Below are 13,655 nucleotides of genomic sequence, written 5' to 3' on the forward strand. Positions count from 1 at the left end.
TCTGAGAACATATTAAAAATAGCTATGTTAACCTTTTGCTCCAGGCTGTTTGTTTGTTTTTAGACAGAGTCCCACAGGGTAGTCCAAGCTATCATCTTTGAACATGTAATCCTCCTGCCTCAGCCTCTTAGTGCCCACGTTAACATTTTTACAATTGCTATTAAGCAAAACACTAAACAGTCAGCTTTTCCTTTATGTCCTTAAAAGATGGCATGGGTACCATCTGAGGGCTTCACTCTGTCTATGACTGTGAGCAGGTCCATTTGCTTTCCTGTAAACCACATGTTTGGGCCAGACTTGAGGCTCTGTCTGAGGTTTCACAGAATACTCTTGGGGGCTGTTGTTGGGGGAAGACCAGCCGAACAGGCAGAGGTGCCACTGGCTAATGATGACCACACAGTCACACCGTGTCTAGAAGAATACAGAAATGTCTAGACACCTCCTCCCTTCCAAGCCAGCGCTGTCCACAGAGCGTGATCCGAGGCTTTGAGCTCACTCTGGAACCACTGAAGAAGCCACTGGGGACCTGACCCCTTGTCAGCTCAGCATCTCTCCCTCTCTTCTGACCTCATCTGCACCACATGCTTAAGGTGATGCCTTCTAGCTGTCAGCCTGGTGTTCACCAAGCGTCTCCACAGTTCTCCGTGTCACCAAAATGTACCAGGGCCAAATGAAAAGTCAAGAGTCAGCGCTGGCTGAACCTATCGAAGACGTCAAAGACACCAAATGTCTCCCGTGTCAGCATCTCGAGTTTTAACTCTCTCTCTGTGTGTGTGTGTGTGTGTCCCAGTGTAATCCAAGCTATCTCTGAGCATGTAATCCTCCTGCCTCAGCCTCCTAGTTCCTAAGCTAATGTTTTTACAGCTTTTATCAGGCAAAATACTAAACAGTATTTCCTTTATGTTAAACTCTCACTAAACAAGACTTTAAAAATTGGAAGCCACGTCTTAATGCGACACTTCCGGAGTTTTTCTCCTGGGTAACATCCAGGGAGATGGGGTCTAAGGTGTCTGGATCTGGACTTGCATCCTTTGATGTGATTGGATGAGGTGGAGCAATGAGTATAGTGTTTTCATCCCCATTGGTTGACAGGAGCTAAATCATCCCCAGCTGCTGTGGCTATAGCCAAAGGGGACACTCAACCTTGAGCAACTTCCTGCTGTGTCACAGATGTTGCTCCCAAAGGGAGGAACAGCATCGGAGGAAGGTCTTTCTAAGGAGGCAGAGTTGAGCCCAGCAGTAAGGAGGACAATGTCTGTCTATAACTATGTATTAGTTCAATACAAGGAAAGAGACTCAGAGAGGGGTCCTGACTTGGGGTTGTGCCAAGACCACAGGGCTGCTTCCAGGGTTTCTAGGATGACACCAGGGCTGCCAGCAGTCCCATCAAGAGATGACCAGTGTGTGCCTGACAGGCATGCACTTCAGAGGAGAGACACTCCACTGATTTCATTTGTTTCTCAAGGGAAGACTCTCAAACAGGGTAAGCGCTTCTAACATCAGTTAATTCCCTCTTGGAAGATGGAGAGACCAAGGCTCAGAGAGGGAATGGCACCTGCCTTTGGCCACACAGCTGGCTCACTCTCTCATTACATTCAAGTATCTTGATGCCCCAGCCTTGCCCTTTTTTTTCTAGGACATTCTGCTGCCATCCTGGGTTCATGGGAAACGGGGCCTAGCCCTTGGGGAGGAAAACAAAGTAACAGTTTGTCACATTGTCCTAAGCTGGGTGGCAGAGATACCGTAGTGTGTGTGTGTGTGTGTGTGTCCTGGGCGTGTTGTACAACATGAGAGACATGGGTGAGGATCGACTCGCTAGACCTGTTCTTCCTTACATATCTTATTGAAATCCTGTGGGCGGCCACCGTAGGTCCTCCCAGCATGGACAACTGGACTTCTATGAACTCAGTGCAGCAAGTTCTAACCTGGAAGTGACCTATGAAGGCCGCACAGAGGGGGGTGCAGCATTCAGTGTGTGGACTGTTCACCATCCGTCAAACTCGGTAGCTCATTCCAGATTCACCTGACCATAAAGGCCTTTTCCTGTCACCAGACTCCCGTCACTCAGGGACCATACCCCCCACCCTTCCCAGGATGCACTGCATGCCCTACTGTGGACACTCTCCACATCTCCCACTCCTAATGGAGACTTGTGACAGTGGGCACTTTCTGGGTGGCCCCTGGCATGGAGCTATGGGTTTGTAACGGCTAATCAGGAAAACATTTCAGATGCCATTAACCGCTGGTAAATCTTTCCCCTTTAGAAGAAAGAGGAGAGGAGGGAGGAAAAGTTATTACCAATGAGAGGCACTCCCTTTCTTTGGGAAGTGATTCCAGGACACACTATGGAGAATAGAAACCGAGAGGGGGAGGGGGGACCAGGGAGAGCTGGGCTGGTCCAACGTTGGAAATAAAACAGTAGCATTAGCTTTTGTCTACGGCCTGCACCAGGCCAGGGGGTATGTTCCACCGTGGCTGGCCGGACCGGAAGGTCTCAAGCAGATATCCTTCTTACAAGTCAGCTGAGTCCCCAAGACACAACTGTTCTCAACCCTGACTGGCTTTGCAGATTCTAAAGTAGACCTCACCCATCTCAGGAGCCACCTTTGTTCGTGCAGGTGTGGATGGGAAGTGCACACAGGAGGAGGTGTGAGGAGGAGGCATACCACCATGGCTGGCCCAGCCCTGGGTGGCCTAGTCTCTGTCCAACGTCTGTCTTTACACAGCTCTGACATCTAGCCAAGGGGCACCTCCAAGAATACAATGTCAGTTAAAAATAAAACAAAAGGCACCAGCTTTCTCTGCAGCAGCCTGCATCTGAGGACACATAGAGAACTCCGGGCCATCACTTTGGGACTTGCTGTAAGGAGGACACAGGCAATTTGGCACGAGTGTCATTTGACATGACTTGGGACATTGTGAGCCCTGAACTAAAAATAGCCCATCCATGCCGTTTTCATTATATTTGCAGTGACCTGCTTTAAGCAGATCCCTGGGGGGCTCAAGGTGCTACCTGCCCCTGCTGGTCAAGCTTCTGGGACCCTGCCTACCTCTGAATTAACATCAAAGGACATTAAAAAGAGGTCCATGACTCCCCCGGGATATCATGGCCTGCCCAGTCACTGGGCGTTGACCTTGGGGACATGGAAGGGTCCTCTGAGAATGGTAGGAGCCAGGCCAACCATCTCAAGCCATCTGAAAGACTTAAGTCAGAAGTGAGGTGGGAGCCGGGTGTGGTGGCGCACGCCTTTAATCCCAGCACTCGGGAGGCAGAGGCAGGCGGATTTCTGAGTTCGAGGCCAGCCTGGTCTACAAAGTGAGTTCCAGGACAGCCAAGGCTACACAGAGAAACCCTGTCTCGAAAAACCAAAAAAAAAAAAAAAAAAAAAAAAGAAGTGAGGTGGGAGTTGGGTGTGGTGGCAAATGCCTTGCATTACAGTACTCTGGAGGCAAAAGCAGGAGGATGGCCATAAGTTCAAGACTAGTTGGGGCTCTATAGGGAGTCTGACTCCAGCCTAGGCTACATAGAGACTCTGAGGCTAACCTGGGGAAAAATGGAGACTCCCAACTGCTCCTCCATGTCCAAAACGAAAATCTGCGGAGAGGCCCGAGTGGGAGCAACCTCTGGCCTTCACAGAGAGGCAGAGCCAGGATCTCTTCACAGTCGCCCAAACCCCAGGAAAAAATGCTGGGGGGGGAGGTGTGACCACAGGGCCAGCAGAGCTCATGAGGTGGTGCGATCCAGCCTGCTTGTCACTGGGCCCCTTGTGCTTGAGACCTTGTTTGTGTGCACACGGGTGTGGGGAGTGGGGGAGGGGAGCAGGGGGTTATCCTCAGAACAACTGTGGAGACACAGAAAAGCCAAGGGCTCCCTGGACAAAGCTGTATTTCTCTCTTCAGCCACTCTCCTGGCCCAGCCAGTGATGGGTAACAGCACTGATGGCTTCTGAGACCGTGTCAGAAGTCTGAGTTAGGGTGAGGCCCCATTCAGACGTCATTAAATGAATAAGCAAAAGGAGGAATGTCAGTTCTAGGAACTCAAAGTCCCGGGTAGACTTCAGGAGCAGCTTCCTCCCGGAGCTCTGCAAACAAGCTCATCTGTGCTGCATCTTCCCCCTGTCTTTCTGGGTAAATCACGTTCATCCTTTGGCTTTCCTCTTGGCCACAAGGTGGCTGCAGCAGCTCCAAATTTTACACACACATCCCACCAGTTGCCCTGCTGATAGAAAGCTCCCTTTAACCCAGAACCTAGGCATGTCTCACTGACCCTGAGTGGGTCTCATACCTTTACATCCAACCCTCACCAAACCCCACCACAGCCTCTTCCCCCTTTGTGAGGAAACTGAGGCACAAGGAGTTGAGGTAGCTATCCCGAGGTCATTGGGTGATGGATTTAGGCATTAAGACCAGCTCTCGTGGCTCCGGCCTCTTGGCTTCTTACTGACCCCAGATTCTCTATGTCCAGATGGTTCTCTCACCACAAACATAAAGTCAGCGTCTTAATTTCTGCACGATGGACTGCAAAGCTAAGACTGCTCCTAAGTGTTCGATACCCCAGTGTAGGGGAATGCCAGGGCGTTAAGATGGGAGTGGCGGGGGTGATGGGGGAGATGCCTCATAGAGACAGGGGAGGGAGTGGGATAGAGGTATTCCAAAGGGGAGACCTGGAAAGGGGAAAACAATTGAAATGTAAATAAAGAAAATATCCAATTAAAAAAAGAGATGTATTTAAAAAAAGAAAGGAAGGAAGCAAGCAACCAAGCAAGCAAGCTCCTAAAAGTAGCCAGTGTCTAGAGGTGTAGCTCAGTTGGTAGTTTGCCTGGCATGCACAGAGCCTTGGGTGTGATTCCCGGCACCAGGGACAGAGGAAAGAGGATCAGTCTGAGGTCAGCCGGGACAATAGAGTGAGACCCTGTCCTAAGATACAAAACACAAACCGTCTGCCCAGGGATGAAAATTTAAATCTCCACACAGCCCTGGCCCGGGTACTTACAGCGCCCTCTTCACAGTTACTAAATGAGTGGCTGAGGTGTCCTTCAGGGGCAGGAGAACACACACTGGGCTGTGCTGGTGATGGGGTTCTCCATTCAGTACTTTGAGATGGGGTGGGGGTGGGGCCTGACGTGTACCTCCCTAAGGAGACAGAGGGGCAGGGCAGGGGCATCTGGGACGTCTTCCTCTGCCTGGTTTTATTTTGATCGGGGAGTCTAGTACTTGAACTCTCAGGCACTTACTGCTCTGACTAGGCAGGAATCTCCCTGTTTCTGCCTCCCCATCACTACAAGTGCTTTGTCTAGGGAGCTGTTCCTGGATCCACCTAGTCCTGTTTAGAGCAGGGTTCTGTTTTCAGCCAGACACATTTCTGTGAAGAGACCCTACACACACACACACACACACTTCCACTAACAGCTTGTATTTGCAGGAGACCGGAGAGGAGATAATGACAGGAACCGGCTCCCCTCCGGGACTGATGACAGGCGGGACTGGAAGACACCCAGGAGCCAGGAGCAACCTCACCTGCTCCAGGCTGAACTTCACCATCAGCTTGCACCCTGGAAGGCTGGGATTCACATTCCCTTGCTGCCTGGGGAAACGGAGAACTGGAGAGGCACAGCAGAGCCTTGGTCCTGGGTCCATGCTTATACTAGGTGCACACTTTGCCCGAGAATAAAGATGGAACCCAGAGACAGCACAGTGCAGAGCCTGCTGAGGTCTAGAAAGCTCTCACAAGCATGGGCTCTAGGGAAGCTGGGCTGGAAGTTGGAGAAGACACCCAAGAAGCTTTTCAGGAGGGAGTCAGGCTAGGTTACATCAGCTCCTGATTTAAATACATTACTGTCAGCAAAAACGTCTCCAGGGGAATCAGGCCAAGGAGACATTAACAGCCTCCATCACCCTGAGATAACAGAGCCCAGTGAAGGGAGCTAGGCAGATCCTGTGTCATGAAAATACTGGCTGGGGGGGTGGGGTGTGGGGAGGATGGCCAGGCCCATGGGCACATTGACGGGACAAAGAAGACTTCTTGGCAGATTGCAGCAGAGTTAATATCGTTGTGAGTGATGTGTTTACTCATTGATTCCATGATTGGTGGGTACTGCAGGCTCTTGGCCTGGCCGCCATCACCACTGTGGTAGAAAGGCGGCAGGCAGCAGGCAGCAGGCCATGTCTTTCCTGCAAATGCCACCTCTCTGTTCTTCCAGCTACACACATACTCAGTTTACAGGCAACTGGACGGGCTGTTTCCTGACACTGTGCATAGAGCATCAGTGAGCCCCGACATAGGTACAGTTCCCTCTGTGGTGGGACTCGGACTCCAGGGGTACACAGCTGGGCTACATGGAAGTTGTTTTTAGAGACACCCACTACACTGATTTTCTTAGTAGCTGTAGAACTTTTGGATCTTAGAAGAATTAAAGGTCTCCTTAGGGAAGGGGGAAGGAAGGGTTAAAAAGACAAGAAGGCAAGGAAATAGAGGCAACAGGAGGAGGAGGTGAGGCTGGGGCAAGGATGGGGCCAACAAGTGGGGAAGGCGAGAACAGAGGGTTGGGGGAGGGGAGAGAAGCGGATCAACTAATCAACCAAAACAAAGCTGCTGTATCGCAACCTAAACTAAAAATATCACAGTACACATTAAAGCATATCACAGCATCCCCATAGAGCTTATCCCAGTCTGGCATGGTGGGAGCCATTGGCTCTATCACCAAGCTTCCCCCTGTGGGCTTCAGCTCTCAGAAACATCTGTAATACAGAATGAGGCGTGAACAACATATAAATAGGTGTTGGTTGTTGGTTGTTTAGGGAGTAATAGTGTCGACCTCACTCCGCCCTCCCTCCCCACTTCCTTAACAGCATCATGATCCCCTGAGATCAATCAGACTTGTGTGGCCCGAGAGGGAAAATGAGGAAGAAACAGCTGGGGGTGCTAGACATCTCAGGTGAGTGTGGCAAGAACTGACTTCTGGGGGGCGGGGGGGGGGAGGCAGGTTTCATTGAGCAACTCATTTAATTGCAGGGAACAAGGGCTATTTAAACCTTTGGGGAGTGGATAGAGGCTTTTGGGGTGAATGTATGTCATTGTCCGGGGCCTAGGTGCCTGGGATGCCTCATTTGCATAAGAAAGAAGTCCAGTTGCTTGCCAGACATGACCTTATAAGGGGCAAGGAAGTTTAACCTGGCTACCAGCTACATGGGGTACAGGTCTATTTGTGCTGCCTTGACCCAACTCTTGCCTCAAGCCTACTACTTCCCACGGCTCCATAGCTTCCAGAACCCCACATAGTGGGATCTACAAACCAAGTACACATGGATTTTTTTTTTCTGCTACCAGTATTTTGATCTACTGACTCTGCTGTGGATACAGGGATTGGCATCTCTCTCCTCAAAGAGTCTACCAGGGTGCACACAAGCTCAGAGGATGACCCATGGGGACACAGGTGAGTGGGGCGGGGAGACAGAGACAGAGACCAGCCTGGCCCTGATTGATAGCTCTAGTAGGAGACCTCTGTACCAGTAAATGGTCTACAGAGAAACCAGACACAGGACAACAGTCAACGGGACACAGTGCCATGGTTATTAGAATGGAGCAACACTGTTGTAGAGGCTGGGGAGTCACCTGATTGACTGCCTGGACTGCTCCAGTTTAACCTCAAAGCCAGAACCAGAGCAGCGATGATCTAAGCCCTGGTTCCTGCCAATGCCCAGGAACCAAAGCCCTTGTGTCAAAACCCGAGGAGAGGGCACCAGGTCATACCTACTAACACTGCTACCCCATTCTGCCATGCCCAGCACTGGGAGGCTTGCTTTCCTCACCCAACCCACTGGAATGCCACTCCCCAGAACCGCTTTGGGTGCCCAGGACACATGTGTGCCTCCCTTAGCTGGCCATGTTCCCACAGAACACTGGACATCAGCACCGGCTAACGTCACCGGGTTCCTCCGTGACTGTACTCTAGGACCTGGGAAAGGAAGGGGGATACAGAGAGCTTTGGACTGTAGAATGGGGGTACAAGGCCAAAACCAGCTCCCTGAACTTCAAGGCTGCTGTGCTCCCGCCCAGGGTGGCAAAGCCCCGGGTTTGCTGGTGCAGCATCTACTGGCATATTTGCAGTGTGCGCCACGCTGAAGGGAAAGGGGGAGCCACATCCACCCTGCAACCGGGAAGTGCTGGCTTCCCCACAGTGGGCAGCAGAGCAAGGATTCCTGGTGCCTGCCACTACCCTGCATCCTTCAACAGGGGTCCTTGACCCACAAAACACAACACCCAGTATAAGCCAAGTCTGCCCAGATGATGGGACCCACGAGTTCCTAGATTCCCAAAGCCCAAGTCCTGGAAAGGAAGGGGATTCAGGCCTCACAGCCAATAAAATACTCCCAGCCTGCCCTCTGCCCTACCAGGATCTGCCTCAGTCCCCGGGCAGTCCCTCCTCTAAGCTTGATAAATACCCATTTGTGGTAGCATGAAAGGCTCCCCTCAATGACCTACCACCTCAATACATCCCAACACGCAGACCACTAGAGACAATTTCTTTATTAAAACTAGACATACAAGCCCCTCTACTCCTCAGCAGTTAGGTGTCACAGGACTCCCCAGGCCCCAGTTCTAGCCCCACCCTCACCCGGTATGCTCTTCCCCAACCCTACTCCACCCCCCACCACCCCCCACCCCCCGCTCTGCTCCCAGTATGTTCTTCCGCTGTTGAGGTTCAACTTCACTAGGGTCCTTGTCCCTTGAAGTCTGGATCAGTGTCTGAATTTACCCACCAATGGCTTTGAGGGCCAGGCCCCCAGGCCCTGCTGGTCCAGGAGGAGAGAGAGCTGCTGGCGAGCTTCCCTGTAGGGGACAGCCTAGGGTGCAGGGGAGGGGACAGGGTGGGTGAGGTGTTCACTGAGTGTGTCCTGAATGGAAGAAAGGGCAGGAGGGCAGTGTACCTTGGCAGCCTCATAGGTCTGCAGAGACAGAAGCTGGGGCTTCTCCAGAGCTCTGGCAACCTGGCGGAATGCTGAGAGGAAGGCGGCTTTGCAGAGACGGGAGGGGGGCCCAACACTGGAGCTGGGGAAAGACGGAACAGCAGCACAGCAGCAGCCACTGGAAGAGAACAGTCGGATCTCCCCGTACCCCTGCACACACCCCCCATGCCCCCTGCACACAGTGTCCTCCTACCCAGGGCCTATCCTACCAGAGGCACCAGCCACTGCTCTGCTCTATCTTGTAAGCAGGGGCATGGGGTTCCCCACCAGAGCTTCCCTGCTAAGGGACAGTCCCACGGGGCCCTCCTCACTCAGTCTTCACACGTCCGGTGACCACATCAACAACTTCGATGTCAGGGTCCCCCAGGCTCCAGTTGAGGCTCAGGCTGTGGCAGGTGCTGGGCCCGGGGTCAGAGGGGGCGACCAGGGGCCCAGCAAACAGGTGCAAGGTGGTGCGGACATAGGGACATGGAAGACACGATCCCAAGACACCGTCTAGTCTAGGCCGGGAATGAATGACCCGGTTCAGAGTTGAGGGGTCGTGGCAGGGGTCAGCTGTGGGCAGAAAGGACACGGCCCGAGTCACCACGTCCTCCCCGCCGCTCAGAGCCCACTCTCTGCCCTAGCCTTTCGTCCCCTCACCTAGGACAAGGCTGGTGGCGTAGAGTGGTGGCAGGAAGTGGGCCAGCAGCCCACCTCCCAGCCCAAGGACGGCCCAACGGGCCAGCTTGTCGCTGGCTGAGAGGCAGCCCACGTGGGTATCTCGGAGGGCAGGTGCCACATAGGATACAGGCTTCAGCTGTCCACACACATGGGCCTGTAGGCGGAAGGCTGGGCTGTGTAGGACGCTGTCTTCTGAGGCCAGTGGGAGACTGTGGAGATGAGGGACGGCGGGCAGAAGCCCAGAATCAGGGTACTCCTTACACCCCGGTTCCCCACAATGAGACCAGGGGGCTCCCAGGCCGGGCCACGTACTAGATGTCATGGGCTGCCCCCTTGGGGGTGTTGCTCACATACAGGTGCAGGAAGACCCCAGGCTTGAGCGCGAAGGGGGGCCCGGGCCCGGGCTGGGGGGTCAGCACTGACCGCTCCTGGCCCTTGGGACCCCCCTGTGTGACCAGTAGGAGCTGCCTGAAGAAGAACCTGGGAGTGACAGGCAGAGGGTGCTGGGGCAGTGGTTCCGGGGAGCCTGAGGCAGAACCCGCCGGCCTGCCCCTCACCTCAGCAGGGCCCTACGGGCGATGACCAGACCGTGGCAGTCGTGGAGCCGACGGCCCGAGAACTCCAGCCAGCCGGCGCAGCTGCTGCTGCCTGTGCCTAGTGCCACCAGCTCATAGGTCTCTTTGGAGTGGCCAATGCTGCCTTGGACCTCTGTGTAGGAAGGGACAGAGAAAGCTCAGGCCAGGAGCCCAAGCTGGGGAGCTAGGGTGGGGGCAGGGCAGGTCCTACCTCTCTCCAGGATGACTGCAGCCACCGTCCCCTTACAGGCCCGGTATGGTGAGCTCTCACTCAGGAGTCGGTCCAAGCCGGCACTGACCACGGCTGCACAGCGCTGCTCGTGGGTCAGGATAGTCTCTGTACAAGGACCAGAGGACAGTGCAGGACCCACAAGCCATGCTTCCTCCACCTCTCCCTCTTGGCCCTGAGGGATGGGGCAGGCAGACGCCAGAGGCTGAGCCGAGAGCCTACCTACCTATGCTGAGAGAGGTGAGCAGAGGCTGGTGGGGAGTCACCAGGGGCTCTGCAAGAGACAAGAGGAGATAGCGGCATGGCTGCTGGGCCCTCTCAGCCTTTGGGGAGCCAAGAAGAGGAGCCAAAGGCTCCACCTTCCAGACAGAGTCCACCAGCAGCTGCCTCCCGTGTGGTCCATCAGAGCAGCAGTGGCCCGCTCTCCACGCTGACGTCTAGGAGGGGCTGTGGAGCTGCACACACATACACCACACATGCATACAACATACATTCATACATACAAACACACACTCACACATACAACATACACATATACATACACACCACCATAACACACACAATGCACACATATACAACATACACACACCACACACACATACACACACCACACAAACATACCACATATACACACATTAAACAGACACATATACAACATACACTTATACATACACACATTGCACAAACATACCACACACACACACATACCACACCCCACATACAACACACACTCACACCACACACACACCCCACATACAACACACACACCACACACACACACATAACACATACCCCACATATACACACACACACTCATGCCTTGGCTACCTGGTCTCTCCAGCTGCTTCTGGATGTACTGAAGGGCAGAGAGCGCTGCCTGCTGTTTGGCTTCCAGCTTGCTGCTCCCTGTCCCCACAGGACAGACCAACCCATCCAGGTCTGCACACACAGAGAAGGAGGAGCCAGAACCTGGGGAAGAGAACTTGAGGAAGGAGGAGTCTCCTGGCCCTCAGCCCTGGCTGGACCATTTCTAGTCCAGGTTATCAACTGTAGCCTCCTCCCTCCACTTGACACCTGTGCCAAGCCAGATCAACAACGAGGCTCTTGCACACTAAGTCAGGACTCTGCAGACAGCAAATGGCGTGTGTTTTTCCATGCTTGCCCATTGCTGATCGAACCTGGCTTCCACAGAGCCTCTGGGACAAGCATGAATGACAGGAAAGACAGGCTTTCGGGGGAGAGAGGGTAGCACCTAGAGGAAGTTCTCTCACCCCATATAGGACAGTTTTCTACCTGCCACCAGACACAGCCTTTCCTTTTTCTTCTCCAGGGACCCTCCTTTTATTTTATTTTATTTTAAAGATTTATTTATTTATTATTATAAGTAAGTACACTGTAGCTGTCTTCAGACACACCAGAAAAGGGCGTCAGATCTCATTACGGATGGTTGTGAGCCACCATGTGGGTGCTGGGATTTGAACTCTGGACATTCAGAAGAGCAGTCGGGTGTTCTTACCCACTGAGCCATCTCACCAGCCCTTATTTTATTTTTTTAAAGATTTATTTATTTATTACATATAAGTACACTGTAGCTGTCTTCAGATCATTCTGTTCAATGCTGTCATCTCTGGTGTAATAGCCCAGGAGCAGGAAAAAAAAAAAAAATCCCAGAACTGGGTCACCGGATCCAAGGCTAAGAGCACACTTAAGTTCCCTGCATGCAGGTGTGTGCAGCCCTTTGGGAAGGGAGCCCATCGGGCACCCACAACGAGCTCAGATGAACACGTCATTAAACTTGAGCAGAGTGAGCAAGGCCCGGCCTCTGGCAGAGGCACCTGTCATTGTATTCGACAGGCGCAATCACTATGGGCAGCCATTAGACACCTTTGCTTAGCTACAGCCTTGTAGGCACCTGACAGTTCACCTTGCTCCTTTGTGGGTGGAGTCTACAGGCTCATCACAGCCACCTCTACAGGCCAACGGGAAACCTGACCTTACAGCATTAGTGACTCCCTCATCCTCCAATACACAGAGACAGACAGACACACATACACTCATACACAGACACAGAGACACAGGCACACACAGACAGATGGACATACAAAATACACACACATAGCACAGGCGGATGGACGGGACACACACACACCTACCCCAGGCCTCACCTGCAGTCTGGTCCTCCAAAAAGGTGAGAGAGACACCCAGGTTAGCCATGCACTGGGTGAGCAGGGCCACGGCTTGGGCCGGGGATGGGTCTTTGGGCAGCATGCTGAGCCCCCGGAGGGCCCCGAGGAAGTCGTCCGCGGGCCCCGGGCTCAGAACTGAGCCCCCTAGGACCTTGTAGGCCTCCCTGTGGGCCTCTTGTGCCCCAGCCACCCCAGGCTCAGCGGTCCTAGGGGCGGCATCCCCAGCCTCCGTGGGCTCCTGCCCTCCTGAGGGCTTCCAAGGCCCGGGGCTGATCTGCAGCGACGCTGCCAGTCGAGGTCTCCTGCGCCCACCCTCGTCCACACTCGCCATAGCTGCACCAGGTCTTGCCCCGCGCTCTTTTTCACGTGGAGCACGTGCCTGGGACGGAGCTAACTATGAACTCCGCCTCTTCCTGGAGATGGCCAATGACAGACTGCGGTGCTGTGATGGATGCTGCGACCAGCCAATGAGGAAGCCCGACTCCCAGGGCTCAGGCGTGGACGCGGGGAGTGGGATCTACCCTCCACCCGCCAACTGTACGGCGCGAGGGCAGGTCTCGTGGGGGCTGGTGGCATCAGCCTCAGCTCTAACCTTGATTTCTGGGAGCGGAAGGCTGCGGGTTTGGAGGATTTCCTCCCAGATCACAGCCCATCCTTACCTGAACTGGGGTCCTTGTCCCTTGCTCGGCTTATCCCTAGATTAGGTCTTGTCTATTTCCCATTCCCACAAGGGACTTTCATTTGGATTTAAACGGGTAGGGCTGGCAAGATGGCTCAGCAGGCATTTCCCTCTAAGCCCAGGAACCTGAGTTCAATTCCCGAGCCCACATGTTAAATACAGAGACTCAATTGCCAGAAGTTTACTGCGATCTCCACATAACTGCTGTGACATGGTCACTCACACACATACACACAAATGTAATTTTAAATGAGAGGACTAAAGTGAAAGGAAGGTAAAGGAAAAAAAAGATCAAGGCACAGGTGTGGTCAATTGACATACTATCAGCTATGGAAGGTGACGCCAAGGGCTTATAA

The 13,655-nt window shown here is 53.4% G+C and overlaps 1 protein-coding gene across 2 annotated transcripts; it reads right to left on the bottom strand.

Moving 5' to 3' along the window:
* Nucleotides 1-8,671: 8,671 nt before the first annotated feature.
* On the bottom strand, nucleotides 8,672-12,964 carry Adad2 (adenosine deaminase domain containing 2). Of its 2 annotated transcripts, none has more exons than XM_021170675.3 (10): nucleotides 12,600-12,964; nucleotides 11,263-11,403; nucleotides 10,661-10,708; nucleotides 10,417-10,542; nucleotides 10,188-10,338; nucleotides 9,943-10,110; nucleotides 9,610-9,839; nucleotides 9,279-9,522; nucleotides 8,929-9,049; nucleotides 8,672-8,844 (listed from the first exon to the last, which is right to left on the bottom strand). In XM_021170675.3, exons 1-10 carry the CDS (start codon nucleotides 12,949-12,951, stop codon nucleotides 8,740-8,742), a joined length of 1,686 nt encoding a protein of 561 aa, XP_021026334.1. In that variant the 5' UTR covers nucleotides 12,952-12,964; the 3' UTR covers nucleotides 8,672-8,739. The 2 variants fall into 2 exon arrangements, with proteins under 2 accessions (XP_021026334.1, XP_021026333.1); XM_021170674.2 differs by having other exon boundaries at nucleotides 8,929-9,085.
* Nucleotides 12,965-13,655: the final 691 nt, after the last annotated feature.

Source organism: Mus caroli, unplaced genomic scaffold (assembly GCF_978045245.1).
Source record: "Mus caroli unplaced genomic scaffold, Mus_caroli_1 scaffold_10, whole genome shotgun sequence".
NCBI lineage: Eukaryota > Metazoa > Chordata > Mammalia > Rodentia > Muridae > Mus > Mus caroli.